At 33.8% G+C, this 24,886-nt stretch overlaps 1 protein-coding gene across 1 annotated transcript in view; it reads left to right on the plus strand.

Moving 5' to 3' along the window:
- The window catches only part of VTA1 (vesicle trafficking 1), a 57,294-nt gene that overhangs the window by 1,180 nt on the left and 31,228 nt on the right, over nucleotides 1-24,886 (plus strand). The window contains exons 2-4 of the mRNA XM_033103412.1: nucleotides 18,987-19,081; nucleotides 21,245-21,372; nucleotides 22,064-22,139. Coding sequence (XP_032959303.1) covers nucleotides 18,987-19,081; nucleotides 21,245-21,372; nucleotides 22,064-22,139 — 299 coding nt within the window. The remainder of the gene's footprint in view (nucleotides 1-18,986; nucleotides 19,082-21,244; nucleotides 21,373-22,063; nucleotides 22,140-24,886) is intronic.

Raw genomic sequence — 24,886 nt, forward strand, 5'->3', positions numbered from 1 at the left:
CTCATGATTTAAAATCTAACTCAAATGCCACCACTTATGTAGTCAGTAAGTTGATTCTTCTCCAGGCTTTACTTCATTTTGTTCAAATCTTACAGCATTTTTTCTATTATACTTGTTCTTCAGATTCTTCAAGCAAGGGCCATTAATCATTCCTTCAGCGTGAATTCTTTGAGCTTCTTCCTATATCAAGCATTACCAGGCACTGTGGCTATAGTCCCTGCATTTGTGGAGCTTACATATAATGGAGTGGGAGATTGAACAATAAAAATAAGTACATTATATAGAATCTTTAGAAGGTTATGGAGAAAAAAATAAAGCAGGGAAAAAGAATAGGGGTAACAGGAGTAAGGGAGTGAATAGGGGATTTCACTTTCAAAGTGGTCTGGGAACCAGTTCACTGTGTTCACATCTGAGCAAGACGTGAGTGAAAAAGCAAGGAAAGTATTCGAGGAAAGTATTCATCTGGGTAAGTATTCTCTCTCCATAGAGGGAATAACGAAACGAAGTCCTCAGGCAAGGGGGTGCTTGGAAGATGAAGGAGGCCATTGTCACTGGAGTGGTTAGATTGAGGAGAAAAATGATATGATAGGGACAAAGAGGTGTCATCTTGTAACAATGAAATAGAAACCCTTGTTCCTGTCTAAAACTAATCCCTATTCATGAGCTCTATATTGTGTACCTTTGTGACTATCCAAGGACCCTTTATTTCCTGTGTCATTATCCTGCTATTTCTTTCTAAGTTTGCCCCAGTTTCCTTTATTTAAAAAAGAACAAAGAAGCTGTCCCTATGACATTCTCTAAAGTTGTTTTCCTGTCTGCCTAACCTCAAAGATAAGCTTGAAATAGTTGTCTGTAGTTGTCTTTACATCATTATCTCATACGTCCTTTTCAGTTCATTGCAGTCTGATTTTCATGCCCATTATTTCACTGAAGCTGCTCTCAGCAGGGTCATGAACATTTTTATTGTTAAATCCAGATGGCACTTAAAATTATTTTTGTTTTGAAACATATGCATATTAAAGAACATATATAATGTGTGTAAACAGTTTAGTGAATAATAAAATGAGGCCTAATGTACCCACCATATTTGATGTTATTAGACTTTTTAAGTTTTGCCAATCTGGTGGGCATGAAACGGTGTCTCAGTGGAGCAAAATTTGCAATTCACTGAGTCTTAATGAGGTTGAGCATCTTTTCATATGTTAATTAACCATTTGTGATTCCCTTTCCAGATACCTATATTACTTTCCACCATTTTTGTGTTTCACCATTTGTTTTTTCTTAATAATCTAGATACTAATTCTTTGTTATATGCATTACAAATGTCTTCTCCAAGTTCATAGTTTAATTTTTCACTTTATTTATGAAGTCCTTTGGTGTTTAAAAGCTATTAATTTTAAAATATGGCCAGTTTATTAATCTCTTCCTTATGATTTGTATTCTGATTTTCTAGGCCTAAGTTTCCATTTGTACATGTAGTACCTTGTTTGGGATTTTGAATATTGCTTCTCTGTTATCTCTATTCTCTACTGAAATTTTGATTAGACATGTGTTGTACTTTTTTCTCCTTTGTTTCGGTGCTTTCATAGTTAGTGTCCCTTTGTCTCTCTGAGTTTCATTTGGTGTAATTTCTTTTGGTCTGTGTTTACCTCCGTTTAGATATCATGTTGTATAACCTATTTATAATAGAGTTTCTGCTTTCATTTTTTATTTCTAGATGTTCTGGGGTTGTTTGGTTTGTTTGTTTTGTTTTCAGATTGCCATAGACATTTCTGATAGTGTTTTATTACCATATTTTTCAAATACTGAGTTCTTTAAATGTTTTTTAAAATTTATACTTTTATTTGCTGTCTGGTAATTCCTTTAATTGCTGTATTTGTGGGTCTGATTCTTCTGTTCAACAGAAGACTGCTCATGGTGACTTCCTTCCTTGTAATTTGTACTTCAGACATACCAAGCCAGTGCTCTTTGAACTTTGGTATGCAAGTTGTGCTACAGGAATCGTTTTCCCTATTCTCAGTTTCCATATGTTTCTTTCCTGGTCACGGTAGCAAAGTAGTATGCTGCTTCTCTTTTCCTACATTCTGTTCACAATTGCCCTTCTAGTTTACAGAAGAAGGGCATACTCTCATCCATCATGAATATTTTTATTGTGTGTTGCCCTGGGAAAGAAGGTAGAAAACCTCCAGGTGTCCAGACAAAAGGAACAATTCACATTACTAGTGTTAGTGACGCCTCCATTGATTAAGGTATCAGGTAGAACTTCCTGTCTTTCCCTGTCATGTATGGACAAAAATCAATGAGAGCAAAGAATAAGCCTTTATTCAAAACGCTGGGCATGAGAAAGGATGTCAAAGGAACATTCTCATTTGGGGAAGGAAGGTAGTGGTAGTACATTTTGTAAGGGGGATGGCGGAGTCACCTGGAGTTTGTCTCCTTTTAGGAATAATTGGTCAGGAAGATGGAGGAATTGTTCTTAGAGATTAGAAACCATTGTTTGATCATTTTGGATTTTATCCAGAGGAGTGAGGAGGCACCATTTGGGACCAAGGTCTTGTGAAAGAGGGTTTGGGGAAGATTAGCTGTAGGGACAAGGACATGGAAGGAACACAATGGAAAATACTGTGTTCAGACTCCCTTACACTCATGCATGTATCTGTTCAGGGTAATAATACCTCATGTTAAAAACTAACCTGTGTTGTAGTGTGCTGAATTTCCCAAATGGTAAGAGTTTTCATGAAATGACCTTACCTTTTCATTTTCTCTTTATTATTAAAGAATGGCATTTCTCAGATAAGAGCAGAAGGCTGAAGGGGGCAGTTTCTTGTTTCATCCAAATGACAAGCTTGTGTAAGGATCTGTGGCTTAACCACAATTTTAGAATTAAAATTAAGATGAGATGAGGCATGTCGGGACATAGGTTAGCATATTTATTTGAATTGGAAATTTAAATCATTTTTCTGAAAAAGTAAGCCTCCATTGGCTGATTTGTTTGGCATTAACAACAGGCTTTGCCATTTATGTGATATGGTAGACATTCTCCTTAAACTAAATGAGCTAGATCTTCAGCTCTGAGGTGTTATGTTGTTTTTCAGAAATACATTTAAAACAAGTGATAAAATACAAACATTTTTATTGGTTGGTTAGTCGATTCATCCATTTTACTTATTTATTTATTTATTTATTTATTGCCATAGGATGTTGAAATGAGCAGTATTTCTGTTCTCCCAATCCTGTTTCAGTGACTTAGGATAAACAAGAAGCCTCTGAAAAAAAAATGAATCTTTTTCTGTATGTTTCACAGGAATTGAGAAAATGAATAACTCTACTGATGGGGTGACAAATCCTTTTCTAGTTTTAAAACAAATTTTGGGACAGACCTAATTGAATTGTCAGTTAAGAGGCTATTAAAAATATTACTTGATGATAGGTTATTAAATGGTTTTTAGCCTGTCACCCAGAAGACATTTATAGAATGAATTGATTTTGCTGTGACAGAACTTCCATTCTGATCTGCTACTTTATGTGAATAAATTTTCTCCATGTTACATTCATAAAAATGAAAATAGGAATAAAACTAATACCCTGTTATGACTCATTATGACAGTAAATTATATTGACTCATATAGGCAATTTAACTCATTATAAGATGCATTTCTAGTAAAACTTTATTTTTTATTTTTAATGATTATTAAAATATATAGTAATGATTGTTTTTTGATCAATTATGCATTACAATAATTATAAAACCTCAATTCCAGAAGAAACATTTTAATACTTAGCAGCTTATTTCACAGGAAATTTTGATAAACTTTAATTTTTGTACAGTTTTTTGCAGAGATAATGATACTCAAATTAGGGATTTTGAGCATACAGATATATTCTTTATAATAAAATTCTATAAGATAAAGTAAATGAAAATATGGGTTAAAATAAAATACAACAGCATATTATTTCTAACTTAAAAAAGCTTTTTGTGTCTTAAGTTAGATTGTGATCGATACCAAGTTACTATATTTACAGTTGAAAGAATATCGTGATTTTTAGATGTTAATGTTTTATGTAGTACAGAAACGACATTTTTTGTATCTTTAAACAGCTGATGAAAAGTGGTAGATGCTAACTTTAAAAGGTGTGAAGGGATACATTTCTAAGATCTTCGAGCAAACAAAAATTTTCTAAATTTGTAGAACAAGGAAGTTTTTTTGTAAGAAAAAAATTCAAGATTTTGCTCAAGTGCTTAACTTTTGCAAAAGCTCCATGTTCTCTCTTACTTCTGAGACTATATATACTGCTCTCTGCCTGGGATTACCTGACTTCCTCTTAACCTGACTAACTTTAACTAATTTCAATACAAATTTTACTTTTTGCAGGTTGCTTTTCATGATCTCATAAGGATGGTCTAGAAATTGTTCCAGTTCATCTTGATCACATTGTGTTATAAACATCTATTTACCTTTCAATCTTCTGGATTCTCCTGGAGGACAAGGATTGACATCTTGTTTTCTTTCACCTGGCACATATTTGATATTTATAAATATCTAATGAATGCCATCTCTCTAAATATTATTAATATTCCACTAATATCTGAGAGCAAGAAATATGTCTTATATCGGTGATCTTTGAATCTCGTACCTAAGACCTGGTGGATATTTGTAGATTTTATCTTAATTGAATGAAAGAACTATACAGTAATTCATTGCTTTTTGAATTCATTGCGCTAGCTACAGTAAGGAAATGGGAAGAATTCCAACACTGTATTTTATAACTTGTTACCTTGCTATGTTATAATGGGTTTTAGATTAAATAGGAGGTATGTCATAGGATTTACCCATGTGCCTCTGCCTTTTCAGTATTGTATGATTTCCAAAAACGATTTGTCTCTGGCCTTAATGGGAATACTCTAGTGTTTTATAATTTGTTGTTGTCGTTACCTTAATCCTGTATTTCTGTGTTGTTCGGTCTTTCTTCTTTTAAAGCAGGAATGAATGTTGAAATACTGTATATCAAATTACTTTTTTACTATCTCTGCAAGTGCTGATATGTTTATTGTTACTTCTTTGAACTTATTAATATAAGTAATAACAAAATAGTAAATTTTCTTATATTTGAAACATACCTGCATTTCTAGAAAGAATCCCATTAATTTGTATTTTTTTAATTAAAACTTTTTTTTATTACCATTTGCAACAATATGGATGGACCTAGAGAACATTATGTTAAGTGAAATAAGTCAGATAGAGAAAGACAAATACCATATGATCTCACTTATATGTGGAATCTAAAGAAAAGAATAAACGAATGAACTAATCAGAAACAGTCTTAGAGACATAGAGGAAAAACAGGGTTGCTAGATGGGACGTGGGGTGGGGATAAGGGAGAAGGTGAGGGGATTAGAAAGCACAGTCGGTGACCACAAGATGGCCACGGGGAAACAAAAGTCAGTGTGGGGAATGTAATCAATTACATTAAAGATTTTGTAGGGTATCCGATGGACATGTGTCCCATTAGGGAGACCACCTCAGGGACGATGTAAATGCCTGATCACTGCACTGCACACCTGAAGCTGAAGCTGAACAATGAATGTCAACTATAATTGAATTGAATGTCAACTATAATTGTATATATGTATATATAGTTACAAGAAGCGGAGTACAGCATTAGGAATAGAGACAGTATAAATGTAATAGCTGTGTGCGATGTCAGAGGGGTAGTGGGTGGGGGGAGGAGTGTTGTCACTGTGTGAGGGATATAAATGATGTCTAACTAGTACATTGTTTTCTGCACCTGGAACTCATTTAAAAACAAGGGGAGGGGAGAACAAAAAAAACTTATTTCGAGATAACTGTAGATCCATATGTAACCATACGAAATAATACAGAGAGGTCTTGTGTGCCCTTTTTTTACCCAGTGTCTTCCAGTGGTAATACTTGCAAAACTATAGTACAGTATCACAACCAGAATATTGACATGATGCAAGCCATCAATCTTATTCAGACTTTCCCAGTTTTACACATATCTGTGTGTCTGTATTTAGTTCTAAATAGTTTTATCAAGTGTAGATTCTTGTATCACCATAGTTAGAGTAGAAATCAGTTCCCTAAGAAAATCCCTCATGTTAATGTTTTATAGCCACGTGTATCTCTCCTTTCCCCACGCCTCACATCCCTGTCCCCTAGCAGCCACTAACTTTTTCTCCATTTCTAAACTTATTTAACAAATATTACATAAATTGAATTATACATTGTGTAATCTTTTGGAATTGACTTTTTTCACTCAGCATAATTGCCTAGAAACTCATCTAGGTTGTTGCATACATGAATAGTCTGTTTCTTTTTTAATGCTCTGTAGTATTCCATGGTATGTATATACCACAGTTTAACAATTTAACTGTTGAAGGATCCTCAGCTGTGTGTGATGTGAAAGTTTGTTTCCTCCCTAAAATTCGTGTTAAAATCCTGCTCCCAAAATGATGGGTCTTTGGAAGGCAATTAGGTCATGAGGGTGGAACCTCAAAAATGGGATTATTATTATAAAACAAATCCCACAGAGCTCCCTAACTCCTTACACCACTGGAGGATACAACAAGAAGTCTGCAACCAGGAAGAGAGCCCCCACTTGCCCATGTTAGCACTGCCTGCCAGCCTGTAGAACTGGGAACAGTCAATTTCTGTTGTTTCTAAGTTACCTGGTTCACGGTATTTTGTTATAACAGCCCAAAGAGACCAAGACAGTTGTTTCCAGTTTGTGACTTTTATGAATATAGTTGATGAACATTAATGTATAGCTTTTTTGTGTGAACATAAGTTTACGTTTCTCTAGGATAAATGCCCAAGAGTACCATAGCTGGGTCAAGTGGCAATTGCATGTCTAGTTTTATAAAAAACCGACAGACTGTTTTCCAGATTAGCTGTACCGTTGTACATTCTCACCAGCAACATAGGAGTAATGAGTGATCCAGTTTTTCCACATCCTGCCGGTATTTGGCGTGTCACTATTTTTTTAGTTGTTTGGAGAGGTATGGCGATACCATGGTTTAATTTTTATTTCCCTGATGGTAGCTGAAGTTATCATGATTTCTTTTGTTTATTTACTATCTGTATATCACCCTCAGCGAAACGTCTATTCCTGTTTTAGCCCCTGCTCCTTTTTTATCATTTTACACTGAGTTTTGAGAGTTCTTTTTTTTTTTTAATTAAAATTCATTGGGGTGACAATGGTTAGTAAAATTACATAGCTTTGAAGTGTACAATTCTGTAATACATCATCTATATACGTATGACATTGTGTATTCACCACCCAGAATCAGTTCTCCTTCCATCGCCATATATTTGACCCTGTTTACCCTCATCTACCACCCCGCTTCCCTCTCACTCTCTGACAAAGTAAAGAGGCAACCAACGGAATGGCAGAAGGTATTTGCAAACAACATTGCCGTTAAGGGGCTAATATCCAAAATATGTAAGGAACTAATACAACTCAACAAAAAGGACAGAGTTCTTAATATATTCTAGTTACTAGTCCTTGGTCAGGTAGTGTGTGTTTTTGCAAACATTTCCTCCCAGTCTGTAGCTTGTCCTTTTAGCTTCATTACAGGGTTCCACGAACAAAAATGTTTTTAAATTTAGTGGTACCCAGTTCATTAGTTTATTTCCTTTTTTATATCATGCTTTTGGTGTCATCTATATGTTTTATTGTGTATTTTTCTTAATGTCCTCGTCTGTTGTATTTTCTCAGTGGGCCCCCGCCCCAAGAATGGTCCTAAGTAAATCTGGGTCAGCCTTTTTTTTTCTGAAGTGTTATCATTGTCGTATTTTTGGTAATAATGTTATGCTGGTTTCCTAAATACTGTTGAGAAGATTGCTTCTTTTTTCTCATATCTGACTTGGATTAAAAGCAGATTTCTTTCTTTAGATTAAAAAAGAAAGTCATTGGTAAAGCAGAACTTTTTGGGGTTTTGGGGGGTAAATTCTTTCATACGTTTATCAATTTCTTTTTTTAAAAAATTTATTGGGGTGACAATTGTTAGTAAAATTACATAGATTTCAGGTGTACAATTCTGTATTACGTCATCTATAAATCCCATTGTATGTTCACCACCCAGAGTCAGTTCTCCTTCCATCACCATATATTTGATCCCCATTTAAAAGAAATTTTGGCTTGAGCCAATGTTGCTATATTAAAGTTTTCTAGAATTTCCATTTCTGTCAGATTTTCAAATTTAATAGTTTAATCATCTTTTGTAGTTTTAATCAAACAGAATTTCATTCTGTTTCTAGAACCTTACTCATTTTCTCTTGTTTCCAAGTCTTCCGACATTCTGTTTTCTTTGCCTTGACACCTCTTCCCTTCCCCACCACCGCCATTCCATTTTTATCCTTAAGGTACTACTAGCTTGATCTTCATTTTTTCAGGAAGGCTGTCTTCTAATCCCCCTGGTTTTAAAGTGCTTCTTTTCTATGTCCTCCTCTTTGTGTTTTGTATCCCTTTACATTAATTGTTTTCAATTGTGTGTATCTCTTGTAGACTGTAAAACTTAAGAAGGCTTGCACCCTGCTGGGTGTTTCTTGTTCATTGATTGTGCCAGGTAGTGCTAGGCCACTAAAGATATTTACAGAAATAAAGCGTAGGTGCTTAAAAAATGTTTGTTAAGTTGAGCTGAATTTTAAGGCAACAGTTGTCCCAGAGGGACCTATGGCCATATATAGTTGTCACTAAATAAAGAGGCTCAGACAACTTCGTGTAGCCCTTGGCATTTCTAACAATGCTTTCCTGCAGGATATCTGATGTGAACCTCACAATCATCCTGGTCCTTCCTTCCCTGAGTAAGTGAAGGAACCAGGACCCGAATGGCACATGCTGGATGAGAAATGGCTATGTGGGAAATTGTTGATAGTGGGTAGTAATTAGAAAACCAGTTATAGAGTGAGAGTAAAAGGACTAGTTAAATTGGTAAAAGATCAAAGAGGGCAGAAAACCAATGCATTATTCTGAGACATTCCTAATAAATGGAGAACAGGTTTGATGTTAACAACATATCTCTGACCTCCATATATTTCTCTCTTTTTCTTTAATAAAGCCAGAAAATATTTGAGTCCCTACTAAATGTGGGCGCTATATGATAAATAGTTTTATTCTGTCAGGTTTGGTGTTATACATGAAGTTAAACCTAGAAAGATCCCTTCTTTTTAAATTTGCTCAATTAACTAAACATACAGTTTCAAATTTGGTTTAAAACTTCCTCTAGGGGGTGACATTGTACAATTAATAAAGTTTCTATGACCATGTAGAAATGTCTTTGAGTCATTTATTTATGTGGTCATAGAAAAATTAAAATACAGTTGTTCAGGAAGTTGTAAATGTGTGTGGTTATTTCAATTCTAGACATAACAAGTATAAATTTTTAGTAAATAAAGGCAGAATGATATTCGATTTCTTTCTTAATGGCGGTAAGCCACATGAATATTAGGATTAATAATCAGTTGCCCATTTTTGTTGTTAATCACACAGAAATTGGATTTTCTAAAGCCAGTCAGACAAGCTTAACTCAGCCAATAAAAATAAGTAACTTTTTTTCTTTTTTTTGCTAATTTCTAAATCGGTAGGTTTATTTGGAGCCCGCAGTCCTGTTGCCTAAGAACTTTTTTTCATCAGCTGATTCAGGACATTTAACTGTCGCAGTGACAGGTTAAAAACAAAAACAGAAAAACAAAGTTGGACTACTGATTTATCGATTACCATTCCATTTGTTTTTGCAAACATATGCAAACATGAATTTTATTTTTTAAAAATAGTCATTTTAATAGTTACTCCTGTTTTAAGTCATTTCATTTTTAGTCTCTTTTTACCTGTGTCTAAGGTTGAAGAGACAGAGTCAATTGAGTCAAGAAACTTGTCCTTAACTGTCATTGTCCTTTCTTTTGGCACCAATGCAAGCTTGAGGATCTTTGGTAAGGTTCATTTTTATGACTTTTGTTTGATCAGAGTGAAAGCTTACATACTCTTGAGCAACACAGGATTATATATAATAAGTTTCAATGCTTGATGATAAATTCCTGGTTCATTCAATTCGTCGTTTATTTTTCTGTGGCTTGTCAAGGTTTTTAGTTCTTTAACCTCAGTCAACTCTCTTAGGAAGCACCTTGGATTCCATTGTATCTCCAGGGTGGGATTATTAGATATTCCTCTTTGTTTTATATTGTTAGTGATTGCTCTAGTGTTTGCAATAATTTATCACAGTACTGTCATATAATATACCACCTCACATATAAAGTAAGAACTTCAGTTTCTTTTTTCTTCTCTAGTCGTCATACATTGTATTTATACATATGCCATAAAGCCTAATACATTTTTATTGTCTTTATTTTTTAAAGGGATGTATGAAATGAGAACATAAAAATTCGAATGTTTTTTCACATAATTGCCATTTTCAGCACTCTTCATTGCTTTGTATAGATCCAAGTTTTAAATCTGGTTGTCATTTTCTTTCGTTTTGAAGAACTATCATTTCTTACGAGGCTTGCTGGCAGTTCTTTCCAGCTTCAGTTGTGTGAAACACACTTTTATTTCATTTGCATTTTTGAAAGATATTTTTGCTGGGTAAAGGTTTTGTCAATTTATTTTTTCTTTCAGCAATTTTTTTTTTGCCATATCTTCCCACCCTTTTGGGGGAGGATCCAATTACACGTGTTGGAACACTTGATACAATATTTTCTCACACTTTACTGAGACTCTAGTTTTGTTTCTGTTCCAGTTTTCAATCCTTTTTCTCCCTGCTTTATTTTGAGTAGTTTCTATTGCTGTCTTTTGAAGTTCACTAATCTTTTCTTCTGTGGTATTTAAACTATTGTTGTGTTTCCCCAAAAATGAGACCGGGTCTTATATTAAGTTTTGCTCCAAAAGATGCATTCGGGCTTATGTTCAGGGTATGTCATCCTGAAAAATCAGGCGAGGGCTTATTTTCCGGTAAGGTCTTATTTTCGGGTAAACACGATTTTAATCTTATCCAGTAAATTCTTTCATTTCAGATACTAAATTTTTTAATCTCTAGAAGTTCTATTTATCTTCCTCTGTCTATGTTCTATTTCTCTCCTCATTTTATTTATGGTTTCCTTTAAATACTTTATAATGGTTTCCTAGTATTTTACTGTCATCTGCTATTTCTGTTATTTTTGTCATTGTTTAATCTTACTGGGCTGTTGACCTATAACTTACCACAGTACTATTTTTCTTTTTGTTGTGGGTTGCATTCTCCTGCCTATTACCATCATTAGTCATTTTTTACTTCAGGACACTGAATTTTTAAGTTCTTGAATATCTGAAGTCTATGGTCTGTCTTGGAAGGGATTTGATGTGGCCAGTAATTAAGTTATTTGCCTTTCAATTTGATTAGTTTGTGCCTTGTTATTTTGTTTGATTTTAGCTTTGGGGGCAGGTCTGAAGTAGCTTTTTCTCTAGGGACAGGTAAAGCCAACTAGTAAAGCGTATATCTTTGGTATCTGTATTGAAAATCCTGGGTAAACATCTGGAATTCTCCACTCTGGTCGAATGCATCCCAGCCCTGAGTGTGCTTTGGGAGCAGTTCAGTTCACAGCTCTTGCCCATGCTTTGGCCTTGTGGAGTTTTCTCCTACGTATGTGCATGGTTGTATTTGGCCAAGCCTCAAGGTTACCCCTATACAGCTTTCTGGGTTTCCTTTCTGCTTTGCTCCCTCTTCTTGAAGGCTGGCCTTCAACTTACAGCTGCTTCAGTCCACCTGAACTCCAGTCTGTCTTCTCAACTCAACTAGAGGACTGTGCCTCCCTACTTCTTAGTTTGGAATGTGTGGCCAGGCAGAATGCCTGGCTAACCATTGGTGTCACCTCATTTGTTTCCTTAATCTCGGTGTCATGGTTTCTGCTGTTTTCATTGTCTGAAAATAGGTTTTCTATATTTTGTCAGATGTGTTTTGTTGTTTACAGTGATGATAAATATAGTTACTCCATCATGGCCGGAAGTAAACACTGTGGTCTTATTTTAATAATCAAATTGTTACTTAGTGTTTGCTGTATACCAGCATAATGTTTCAGTAGGAATTCAGTGATAACTTTTGCTTAAAGCTGCTGCATTATGTACGTTACGACTTCATAAGTTCCATCAGTATTTGTTTTATGGAAGTGAGTAGCCTGTTTCCCCGCAAGTAAGACCTCGCCGGACAATCAGCTCTAATGCGTCTTTTGGAGCAAAAATTAATATAAGACCCGGTCTTATTTTACTGTGATATAAGACTGGGTATGATATAATAATACAATATTATAATATAATGTAATGTAATATAATACTGGCTCTTATATTAATTTTTGCTCCAAAAGACGCATTAGAGTTGATGGTCCGGCGAGGTCTTATTTTCGTGGAAACATGGTAGTAAACATTCATTGATACTTCCTTGTTAATCTTTGATTCAAAAGTCCCTTCACACACACACACACACACACACACACCCGCAAAAAAAGTAGCAGATATTTATAACATACTTATAAACAGAGTAATACATTCGGTTCTTTTCATTGGAATAAAATTTTCTTTTAAACATCAATATATGTCATAATGATTCCTATTTGAGTGAGACATTCATTTAATCTATTAAAGTATCACTCTTCACAATTTCTTTTAATGTATATTTTTGTGTATTTATATCATAAATTCCATATTTTTAGATTTCTCATGTATAAACAAGGATGTGTTAGAATGTTAATGTTTAGATTTTGTGGAACTTTGAATTGCACATATCTTCAGGATTAGTAAATGTTTGTCTCTAAAATGCCTCACATTCAATTAAAATTGAGTCAGAAAGTATTTAATTCTTTTGCAAATATGCCTCATTACCCATCTTCAAATAATATTTTTTCATAGAAATCCATTTATTTGATGAAATAATCAAATATATTTTCTTATAGATGATTTTAGCTACACATTTATTGTTTTAGTGGGTAATTTCCATGTTAGACATTGATTTTTCATCATACTGCTGCTGCTATGAGTTACTTGTTTTGAACAGAGATCTATATGAAAGTGATCCTTTTTTCCACTCCTTGTGGCAAAAAGATCTTTATTAATTTTTATAAGTAGATTTCTTTTCATTTTTTTTAATATAATAGAGAATGCTTCTTATGATACATTTTCTGTACTTAAGAATTGTAAACCATGTAAGATATTTAAAAATGTAAAAGCCAGGCCAATTTTTATCCTAAATCTTTCCAATTCTGAGATGATCCAGTTCTTCAATTAAAGGTGTTACTGTACAGTAATGCCCGTACAATTACAAAGACTAAGTATGTATGTAAACCAAGAAAAAATGCACATAGGCAAAACCAATAAATTGTATTGTTATTATACTATTTTGAAAATCAACCATCTGCATTGAGGTTAACTTTTAAAGGACAAGAATCTAATATCTGTTTATATTTGTGTTGTGAGGGAGGATGATAATGGTTTTGATAGCAAGGTGGGAATAATTTGATTTTTGCTTCAAAGGAGATAGTTTCCATTTTTATTGTAAGAAGCAATAGAAATAGTTGAGAGTCACACGTTAGAAACTGAGTACTGTACTTTTTTACGTAGGACTATATCACTTTCACATGGTAACAGGAAAATGCTGGAATTAATTTCCTGCATGTCTGCTTAATGGTTAAGTTCTGAAATGGTTGCCACTAAAGCTAAGGTGTATCTAGGAGTCAGCCTCATTTTGTCATTTATTTGGGCTGTTACCTATGCTTTACACCTGAAGTTGGTCTACCGAGTAGCTAACTATATGGATGGTAGGATTCATACAGTACTCACTACTGTGGTTAGAAAATAAGGAGCAAGACCTCTTGAAAAATAAAACTCTCAGTACTGTATTTCATGTGAGTACAGTACTCATGTTATCATGTTTTATCATGTGGACCAATATTTTATATACATAGCAAATCATTACTTAATGTCTTAAATTTTCTGTGTGTTTCTTTGGGAGAAGTTGTTTTAGCGAGATTGAAGTTGTTTGAAACAGTTATTTGAGAAATTGGGAAGGCAAGACTTAAGCTTATTTGAGGGAGATAATTATGATATTTATAGTGATGGTACTATGCCAATGGTCTCTGCTGCTTGTGTGTAGGCATAGAGAAAGACGATATGTATGAGTGGGCTTTTGCCATAGGGATGTAAAAAAAGAAACATGGGTAGAGGGAGATTGGGCCGTCAAGTTCTAGAAAAATATATTGTAAAATCAAAGCTGGTTGCAGAGGGACATTAAAGGAGAGAAGACTTATTGTGATGAAGAAGTAGGGAGATATCAGTGAACTGAAAGCCTGTTGTAATAGGATAGTTGAATGTTGTTGGGGAAAAAAGGTTATTGTGTTTAGAGTGGGTGCTTGATATACTGGTTTTGGAACTGCAATAGTTTGTGGTGGTAAATTAATTATGGAATGACTGGCATGTAAGGAAGAGTATGTATAATTATTGGAAATCGGGGTTGATAAGAATGGAGAACATGGCATTGTCTATATGCATTAGAATAACATTTGCTTTCTAATCGCAGAAAATCCAAAATAACAGTAAGTAAAATGCAACTTTCTCATTTAAAAGAAAATGTGATGTTGGCATTACCCAGTGCCAATATGTGAATTCCATGAAGTCATTAGGGACTCACATTCTTTCCGATTTCAATTCTACAAAGTAGCACTGTTACCATTTCCAAGGTTGCTTGTGTCCAAGATGCCCACTAGAGTTTCTGTCATCCTGTTTTTATTCTAGGCATCAGGGAAGAGAAAAAGAAAAGGGTCAGTCAGATCTTTCCCCTGCTGTCATTCCCCCTTTGAGGTGATTCTTCCAGAAATGTCTGCCAACAATTTCTGGTTGCATGATAATTACTCAGTTACATGGCCATCGTTTGCTCTGAAGAATACTGGGAAATGTACTGTTTTGGCTAGGTACATTACAACTCCCTAATAATGTAAGGACCTTAGTAGTAAGTAAGATGGGAAGAATGAATGTGGAAAGGCAGCCTGGAGTCTCTGCCACAAATATCGATTATCTGTGTGAACAGGGAAATTTCCAAGATGAAGGAAGAAAAGGAAGTACCCTTAGGTCCATGGGCAGTTGATTATAAGCATAACAAGATCAAGTGGAAGAGGATGGCATCAGTCCTAGACTAGAACACTTAGAGAACATTGAGAGAATACTGGAATTTAAGTAGCCGTGGATGCAAAGAGAAAACCAGTCTTACTTGACAATCCTGAGATAGGAAGAATGTAACAGAATTACAAATCACTACTTGAGAGAACTACAAATAACATGATTTCAAGAAATCACTAAATTCAGAGTTTAGTTAAGACAGGGAGAAGGAATCTGAGAAGGTGTATAGGAGTTTGCTGATTGTGAAGCAGTGGTTCCAGGGGATTCAGTAGAAGGAATGGGTCGTGGGGAAGAGGCATGGGCTAGGTTGGGGCAAGAAAATACAGTTTATAGTTGAGAAGAGTGAGGATGCAGTAAACAGTGATAACCTTCTGGTCACCTATCCACATAGGTTAAGAAAAAACAAAACACAAATCTCCAATATGTTTTATAAATTATTTAGAAATTACATTTATGTACTGACATACTAATACTGTATTATAAAAGATATAAAAATGTAAATTTAAAAAGACAGATACAAATATCATTGAGAATACTAATATATTTTCCCTACACTCCAGCTAATTGTTTTGGCAATTTCTGGGGTCATATGGGTCTCAAAGACCTCAGCCTCAATGTAGCTTAGGGTGGTGGCTCTATTAGGGGAAATAAGAGCCACCTGGCATGAAATTGGTCCTATTAAATTAATTAAACAACGAGGCCATTAGACTGATGTGGCCCTAAAGCTGGGGCAGCCTATGGAAGCCTGAAATCTAAGCTGGTAAATGCCTCCTAGTTACTAAATCAAAATACTGAGGACACCCAATCACAGGCAGCCAAGGAGGCTGTAAACCATAGCCAACCAATTAACGATTTCCTCTCTTTGCTTCCACACTTTCTCTATACAAGTCTTTCCCTGTCTTCTGTCACCTGCGTGCTCCTAACAATTTACTTTGGGGCTGCTCTATTTGAACTGATTTTGCTCACGTAAACTCTTAACACCTTTTTAATATGCCTCAATTTATTAACAATTCCTACTCCTAACTAAAAGCCTTCTTCTCAAATATAAGAACAGTAACACTTAAAATTCTTCAGAAAATTTTAGCAATGCAATAAGATGTAATAAGATTAAATTTGGGGAAAGAAAAAGCATATCAGTTACAGATATTATCATATAAAAAGATGACGTTTGATCTGAGACCAAATAGGCAGGAAGTATAAAAAATGAAACTACGCATATTAAGGAAGGAAGTGATTTTGAAACAAGGTGCCATTAACTTGGGATATGCAAATTAGATTAAAGAGTAAAATTTGAAAAATTAAACCATAGGAAAGACTAAAAAAATCGTGCAACTAAATATCAAGTCCCTGGAGATAAAAGAATTTTCCAAGCTTAGAACTGATAGGGGGGGAAAAATCACAGATGATAGCTTTGAGTACATAAATATTTGAAGCCTCTGTGTTTTAAAACAACATTTAAAAATTGAAAGGCGGCATAATATTTGCAGCCTATATGTTTATTATCTAAAGAGCGTGTGATGCACTTCAAAATAACCAATGTAACAAAAATGCTGGAAGAAAAGACCTAACAACTCACAAAGAAGAGGTGTTGAGTTTAATTAGTTTTAAGAAAAAAAGAGCTAACTAAAATAGGCACAGAGCAAGAATAACTCAAAAGAAATATGACCAGTTTAAAAAGGGGAGGGGCATTCAACCATGCTTTAAAAGGTGTGTGGGGGAGGCTGGGAGGGGTTGATGATTAAAATCTAACAGATAAAGTGGAAAAGGACCTGGACAACTAAGTGGCTAAAGAAATATGACTCCTTAAAAGAAGAAGAAATTACAGAAAATTTTGTCACATTTATGATTGATTAGACAGTGGATATTTAAAGTAAAACAAGTGCTTTTTTGCTTCTTAAATTAGCATCTGTCTTTTTTTGTGTGCCAAAGTGATATCCAATGCTGGCTAGTATGCAGTGAAAATGAAAGTACCATGTTTTACAATGTGTGGCAGTGTAAATCTGTATGATACTTTTGGAATGCCAATTTTTTTCCCTCTCGTTAATACCTAGATGGACCAAACCCTTAAATTTGATTTGTGGAAATAAATACATCAATAAATTAAACTTCAAGCTCTTGAACATGAGATAGTCCTGAAAACTTAACTAAGCATTAAAAAACAGTTCCTTCAGATAAAGCTATTAAAATTAAAAACAGATAGAATAAATATATATTATGCATACATTAATACATTTTTAAAGATATGATCAGGTAAACATAATTGAGTTGGAAATCCTGAGAGTAACGGATACCAAACCATGTTATAAAGCGCTAGTAAATAAGGCAGCGATAGAATTGGGCTCTTTTATCCCATGGAAACTTAATATATGATAATGAATGATAAAAATGGCATTTGAATCAGTGGGACAAAATGAGCTATTCTTTCATTCATGTATTTTATCTATTCAGAAAATGTTTATTAAAGGCCAAGCACTATCATAGATGCCAGGGATGTATCAGCAAATCAAATAGATTAAAATTGCTGGCATGGAGTTTAAATTGTAGTTGTAGTAGAGACAGAGGATAAATAAGTAGAAGATGATTATAATGCTGAGGGAGAAAGCAAAGCAGGGAATGGCGATCGTGTTCGCAAGATTCAATTTGGGGAAAAAGGGTTATGTTCCTATTTCATACTGTAGAAAGAACTGCCACAATCCAATTTGTTAAAAAGCAAACAACCCAACAAAATTTGGTGGAAGTTTTTTCTGTTCTTTTGATAGATAGTCCTAATTCATAAAGGAGGATATAGGGCTATCCTGTATATCTAACACCTATTTAGTAGTAGTCAGGAAAATGCAAAATCAAATAGTGAGATACCACTTTCAACCCTGAGATTGATAGGAAGTTTAGTAATACCATTTTTTTTGTGAGTTTGTGGGAAATGAGTGCTTGTGTATGTTGGAGTTATACCTGTATATTAGTACAGTAATCTCTTTTGGAAAATAGGAGTAACTCTCAAAATGAAAAAGGTATACATGCTATGACCCAGGAATTTCACTTCTTGCTGTTTACCTGATGGAACTCTTGAATGTGTTTACAAGAAGGTGTGGTAAGGCAACGCGATTAGTAGTAATGAACAGCTGAGAAGTATCTAAATGTGCTTTAGTTAGAATTATGTGTCCATACAGTGGAGCACTGTAGCATTAACAGATCTCCAAAACAGTGTTGAATGTAAGAGGTAAATTACAGATGATACATGTACAGGTGCACACCAGTGATAAGTTATCACCAAACTGTTCACAGCTTTTATTGGAAAAGCTGTTAGGGTTGTGGTGTTAGAGAAGCCTTTAGTTTTAGCCTTGATTTTCATTAAATTTTTAGAATGTATTTATTTTTATTCATATATATAAAAATGCTTAAAACAATTCTTCCTATTAGCCTCAGCTCAAGTCACATTTTCCACTCTCCCAGCCTATATTGTATGTGTTATCACTCTTACTTATCTGACGCTTGGTACGTGCTCTTGTACATGTAGTTGTTTTTCTGAGTGCCCTGACTTACCTTAAATTGCAGGTTCCTTTGACAGCTTAGGACCTAGTCCTTTTTAAAAAACATGACAAGAGAATGCCTTACTTGGTAAAACTTTGTTATCATCATCATGAATTTTTTGCATTCTTTGAATAATATTTTTGTGTTCTTTATATTTCTAAATGAGAGTCACAGTAAATCAAAACTTTATTTCTAAATTCACTTAAATTTTGGGTGATTTGTTAGACAAAAAATATTTAAACATTCAATCATAAAAAAGATGATAAAAAATGAAATTGTTCTAATTATCTTGTTTTTCTTCTTTGTAGGTCGTTTATATGCAATGCAAACTGGAATGAAAATTGATAGTAAAACTCCTGAATGTCGTAAATTTTTAACAAAGCTAATGGATCAGTTAGAAGCTGTAAGTTAAACAGTGATAATTTATTTTCTGATTAATGTTAAAAATGCCATTTTATTTCATTTGTGTGTATGTGCTGTTGTTTTAGTTCTTTCCCTAGGCAGTATTCAGTGATGTCATTATAGCTGAGGAAGAACAGACACATTTTATTTATTTATTTATTTACATCATTCTACTAAGGGAGTTGTAAGTGAAATTTAAAATAGGTCCCCTTATCTTTGCATATACCATTATATCTTGCTCCATGTTATTGTAGATGACCTTTGAGTCATCCATTCATAAGTTATGAATCCTTTCGAACCTTCCCTCATGCAATCACATGGATGATTGAAATGGGCTATTTATTTAGTGAAAGGGACAATGAAAGAAATGATATCAGTTGCCTATCGTCTCTTCCTGCCACTCGTGCTTCCAGGGTAAGATGCTCTTATGGTTCAGGCATTCTCCCCTGCTAGAAGAAATATGGTAGGTGACTAAGGAGCCATCTTGGATTTCACAGCCTATGGAGAGACACCAATAGTTTCATAGGTTATTTATAAATGTGGCAAGTTATTTAGATCAAAGCCTGGTTGTATTAAGCAGCCATGGGCAATAGTGTTCTTTCTCTAACTTGGTCTGGGTGTCTGGCCTTTTGACCCAGAGCCCCTGTTCTCTGCTACTGTTAACCACCCAGGGTGGTTCTGGTGGCACCACTGATGGAAGCACAGCAGTCCCTGGAGTCTCCACTTCTAACACTGCTACAGGAAAAAGGGGAAAAAGTTGAGTACTCTTTTTTTTTCTTTTTTTTTTGGAGGGTAGGGTTAGAGGGCAGGAGGAAGAATGTGTCTTACACATAGTGATATATTTGTAAAATCCCATTTCTAACACATTTTATATAGAATATATCTCTATTAATTTCACAGTATAACAGTAATAGGTAAAATAATAATAGCTTTTGGATACCACAAAACTCAAACAGTTCTTCATAATAAGCAAAATGTAAAGTCACACTTATAAAGGGATTCATCAGGAGTTTATTATTATCTAAATTAAATAACAAGTCAAGTAAGTTTATTCCATGGTGAGAGCACTTCTGCCTGTACTATAATGTTTTTATTACATTTGGAAAACTTTTAGTATATTATGTTTTGCTGCCAGCTATTTTATGTTGAAGGTGAGATGACATCCTCTTACTAAACTTTTTCTAGAATTGAATCTAGAATTATTTCACAGTTTTGGATACAGTAAACTAATGGGCCTTTTTCTGTTTTTGTTCAGGATAAGCATAGCTAAAAAGGCTCTTCTGGACATTAAATTATACTGTTGGAATTATGAGAATATTTACTTTGTTGATTTTATGAAATATCCTGAGGCCTTTTTTAAATTTAATTTTTTATCATATAATGTCTTTGAAAAAAGCAATTTTAAAACAGTAGTATAGTGCTAAGATCTAGTATTCCGGAGGGTCATTTATTTTAATTTGACAATCTGAGTAAAATGTAGGACCTTAGTTTGTTGTTTTTAAAATACTTTATTGTGTGTGTAGAAAATACATGTACTGACTGGAAATTTACACAGTTGTAAATTGTGTTGATATGAGGTATATATTTGTCTAAACTCTAAAAACTTTAATAATCCAATTCTAAGTTTGTCATACCTTACTTAGAAATAGATCTCTTTTTTTACTACAGTGCTCTGAGAGAGACTATTTTAGGATATATTGATCTAGTCTTATTATTTTATTTGATAAGAAGAAATTGAAATCGGGATAAATTAAAATTTTAAATTATATATGGTTAGGAAAGAATTTCCTAATACCATTTTTGGGATGCCTGATAGTACATACATTGGAAAAAACATTATTTTGAAATATTTGTGTGATACTTTAAAATAGATGTTTGGATGTGTTATGGTTTTTTCTTGGTTATTTTGATTTTTAGAGCTAAATTATACTTTCAAGTTATCATGAATGTGTTTCTTTAAAATTTTGTGAACATTGATTGGATTTTGTTTTAAATACTTTGGCTGAGGCAGAGCAATTTTCTTTTTTGCAAGATTTCATTGATACATCTTTTACTGAAATGAATATAAAATAATTTACTTAAAATGATTATTAGGATAATTTGTACTTAAGCATACACTTCTGTAAGTGCAAAATCATAATCTGTGTATCTGATTTTGTTTTAGCTTAAGAAACAGTTGGGTGATAATGAAGCTATTACTCAAGAAATAGTTGGTTGTGCCCATTTGGAGAATTATGCTTTGAAAATGTTTTTGTATGCAGATAATGAAGATCGGGCTGGGCGATTTCACAAGTAAGTAAAGAGGAAAATAAAAATAAGTTTAGTTCCTATAACCAGAATTATCCAGTTATGTATCGAACACTTTCTGACTTCCTGATTACTGATTTAGATTTTTAAAAAATTACTTGTAGAATCTCAGAGTGATTCTGAGTATTGAGTGCAATCCTTTATTTTTAGACAAAATGGCCGAAAGAAGAATATCAGGGCAGATTCATTTTTTCAGTAAATATACCCTAATTAGCCATTATTTTAACATTTTTCAAAATCTAAGAGTTGATTTTAGCCAAGAACAGCCTGGTTCAGTGATGCTGATTTTAAAAGTTCCCACTCCACCAATTGAAATAATTTGTCTTTCTTATAATACTTAAATGCAAAGAAATGCACATAGCTTGATGTGCATTTAGATAATACTGTAATTACTTTTTCTAATATCAAATGTGTAGTATAAAACCTTACTCTGCCATATTTACTGTATCATATATATGTACTATAAAGCCTGTATGTAACACAAGTGTTGTTACTTTCTCCTAATAACAGATTATAAAAGGAGCTCCTTTGTGTTCTTAAAATCAGATTTTATTTAAAATACTAATTTTTAGAATGCTTTTATAAACATTGGAATTTTATTCCTGTAGCTACATGACTATATAGCTACATTTAATGCTTTTCATTTAAACTAAACTAGCTCTTTTTTCTCTTCCAGAAACATGATCAAGTCCTTCTATACTGCAAGTCTTTTAATAGATGTCATAACAGTGTTTGGAGAACTCACTGATGAAGTGAGTGTGTATTCTTTATTGTCTTATTAGCTGAAGATCAGTATTGTTGCTGTTTATCAGTTTTATTATTACATTGTTTATTCAGAGCAGTGTGTCTATCAGAAATGTAATGTAAAAAAAATGTAATTTTAAATTTACTACTAGCCACATTTTAAAAAGTAAAAACAAAAGATGAAATTATTTTTAATAATGTATTTTTATTTCATAGTAAGCTCTTTAAATCCAGTGTGTATTTTACACTTTAGGAAATGCATGACTACTGTATTGGGCAGCACACGTTTTGAGTTTGATTTTACTAAGTGTTTAAATATTACTAATTCTGTATCCTGGTAAGTTTCTTCACTGTTATTTTGGCAAACACGAGACAGAGACTTTTAGGACTTTTTTTTTTCCTATTTTATTTCTAGTCAGAAATATTTATGATTTGTTTCTGTTGTAAAATACACATAGAACTTGATATTTTACAAGATACTTCATATTTTTTTATCAATTTGTTTCTCATATCTTCTCTAAGGTAAGTAGAGTGCATATTCATTTTATACATGAGCAAATTGAGGCTAAGCAACAAACATTGCTGTGATTTCAGTGTTGTTTTCACTGTAGCAAGAACGTTTGTTTTTGAGAGGGAAGTTAATAATCTAGAAAGAGAGAACAAAAGAGCCATAAACGAGACTGATAGAGGCATTTTATATTGGTGATTTGAAATCTATGAAGAACATTGCTTTCTGTGATATGAGTTTTTTCAAAATGATGAAGAGCGCATTGTAAAGTTCTAAACAAAAAGTGTAATCTATGAGATATTTGCATTTTTGTGAAACAGTATATCAAAACTACAAAAAATTTTATGTTTATATGTAAACTGAAGTTACGTTCTAACCTTGATTATAAGCTGGGTTTTGCATGGGCAGAGTTGTGCTGGATATTTCAAAACCATGCCGAGTGAGGGATAATTTTTTATTGTCTGTGATTTCTCCTTTTATTTCAGAACATCAATCATTCTTAGCCCTTGCCCACACAGCATTCCCTAATCATTCAAATAACTAGAAAGCACCCCCAGGTATTTCCAAACAGCCTCTGGTGTATGCGGCAGTGCCCATTGGGAGCCCCTGCTGTCCAGTTTTCCTCAGGCTGAGTAGTGTAAGGAAACAGACCTGGAGCGTGGACACATGAAATGCTTCTCAGTGGGTAGCACGTTCTGTATTCTCAAGGCCCTGTAGACCCACTATGTTTAATTTCCTTCCTATTATTTCTGATCTGGATTTCTTTTCCGCTCTGTTTTCACTAGTATGGGACGCTATGTATACTAGATACTTGAAGATACAGAGGTGATTTAAACATGACCTATGGAAAGCTTTAGATAGTTCAGGAGGGTTTTGCAGAGTTCCAGGTAGGCAGAGGAGAATAACGAGAGCTCAGATTAGAGAAGTAAGTCATAAACCAGGTCAGAACAAATTCTAGTAGGAAGAAGGGAGAAGAAAGATGACGCAGCAACATGGTGTCAGAGTGAGCAAGCTGAACACCGGAAGCCTTCTGCGTGACACTTGTACATAAAGATTTTGAATCTTCTGGTTAAGTTCTTTTTGCTTTTCTTTTTAAAAAATAGACTTTTTTGGGAATGCCACTGGTTCACCAGCTAGATTACTTCAATTTACATAATATTTTCAAACTATTTCGAGCTCTTTTTCCCTGCAAACTGTTCTGTGGTGTTGTTTAATTGAAGAACCCACAGGGACTTTTCATTTCCTGGCATTGCAGGTTCATGTTACTTGTGATACTTCTTACCAATCCCATTTCATGGTTTGTCAGGCCAGTCTGCTCACCAGCCTCCCAGCTTTGACCATTGGGAACTTTATATTTTTACGTTATCTCAGTCTTACTTTCTCTTCAAGTCTTAGCTGCATTGTTCTAACTCTTATGTGAATTTCTTCATCCTTTCAACTCTTCCACTTTTAGAGTCTTAACTGAGTGAATATTACACTGTAAATGCATTGACTTGAGTTTTATAGAATATATTTTGGAATGAATTATATTGCAAGTCCTTGAAGGGGGAGCTTTGTCTTATTCTACACTTAAATCTTCTTGGGCATTAAATGCAAATTTGCACACTGAGTAAAAACGGTAGCCGATTAGTTAATATTTCAAAAGTCATTATTGTTTAGCTTTTTATTTTTCTGTCCTTAGGTGGAAATAATATCTAGACCTGTTTACACAGAAGTTCTTTCATAACTCTTCTGAAATGTAATAGATCTCAGTTACTCCCAGAATTTTGGTTTCCTGATAGTTTTTCCCTTTTAATTTCATGTCATTACTCATAGTTGCACAGAACTAAATAAAGTCTGTATTTTCCTTAGCCTTCAACTATTTATTTATTTATATACATGTATATTTTATCTGCCAGTCTTCTGTTTCTCAACTCCTCTTTCTCTGTTTTAGGTATGTGTATTGAAGTCCTTTAACTTGCCTTATATAAGTATTTAATTAAATTTGTTGTTATGTAAACTTTTAGCATTCCTGTAGCTTTCATGGAATCAGTGTCCCAGTTTTAGGTAGAGTCACCAAAATATACATTAAAAATTCTAATTTTGTATTTTAAAGCAAGGAATGTTTAAAACATAAATATTTTATTTTCCTACTGTATCATCTTGATTTATTTATGGCCAATATTATTGACAGGCTTCCTTTTATTGTATTTTAGATTTATTTCACTTCTAGCAAGGTCTGAGAAGCAGGTATCATTTTACCTTTTT

This window comes from Rhinolophus ferrumequinum, chromosome 3 (assembly GCF_004115265.2).
Source record: "Rhinolophus ferrumequinum isolate MPI-CBG mRhiFer1 chromosome 3, mRhiFer1_v1.p, whole genome shotgun sequence".
NCBI lineage: Eukaryota > Metazoa > Chordata > Mammalia > Chiroptera > Rhinolophidae > Rhinolophus > Rhinolophus ferrumequinum.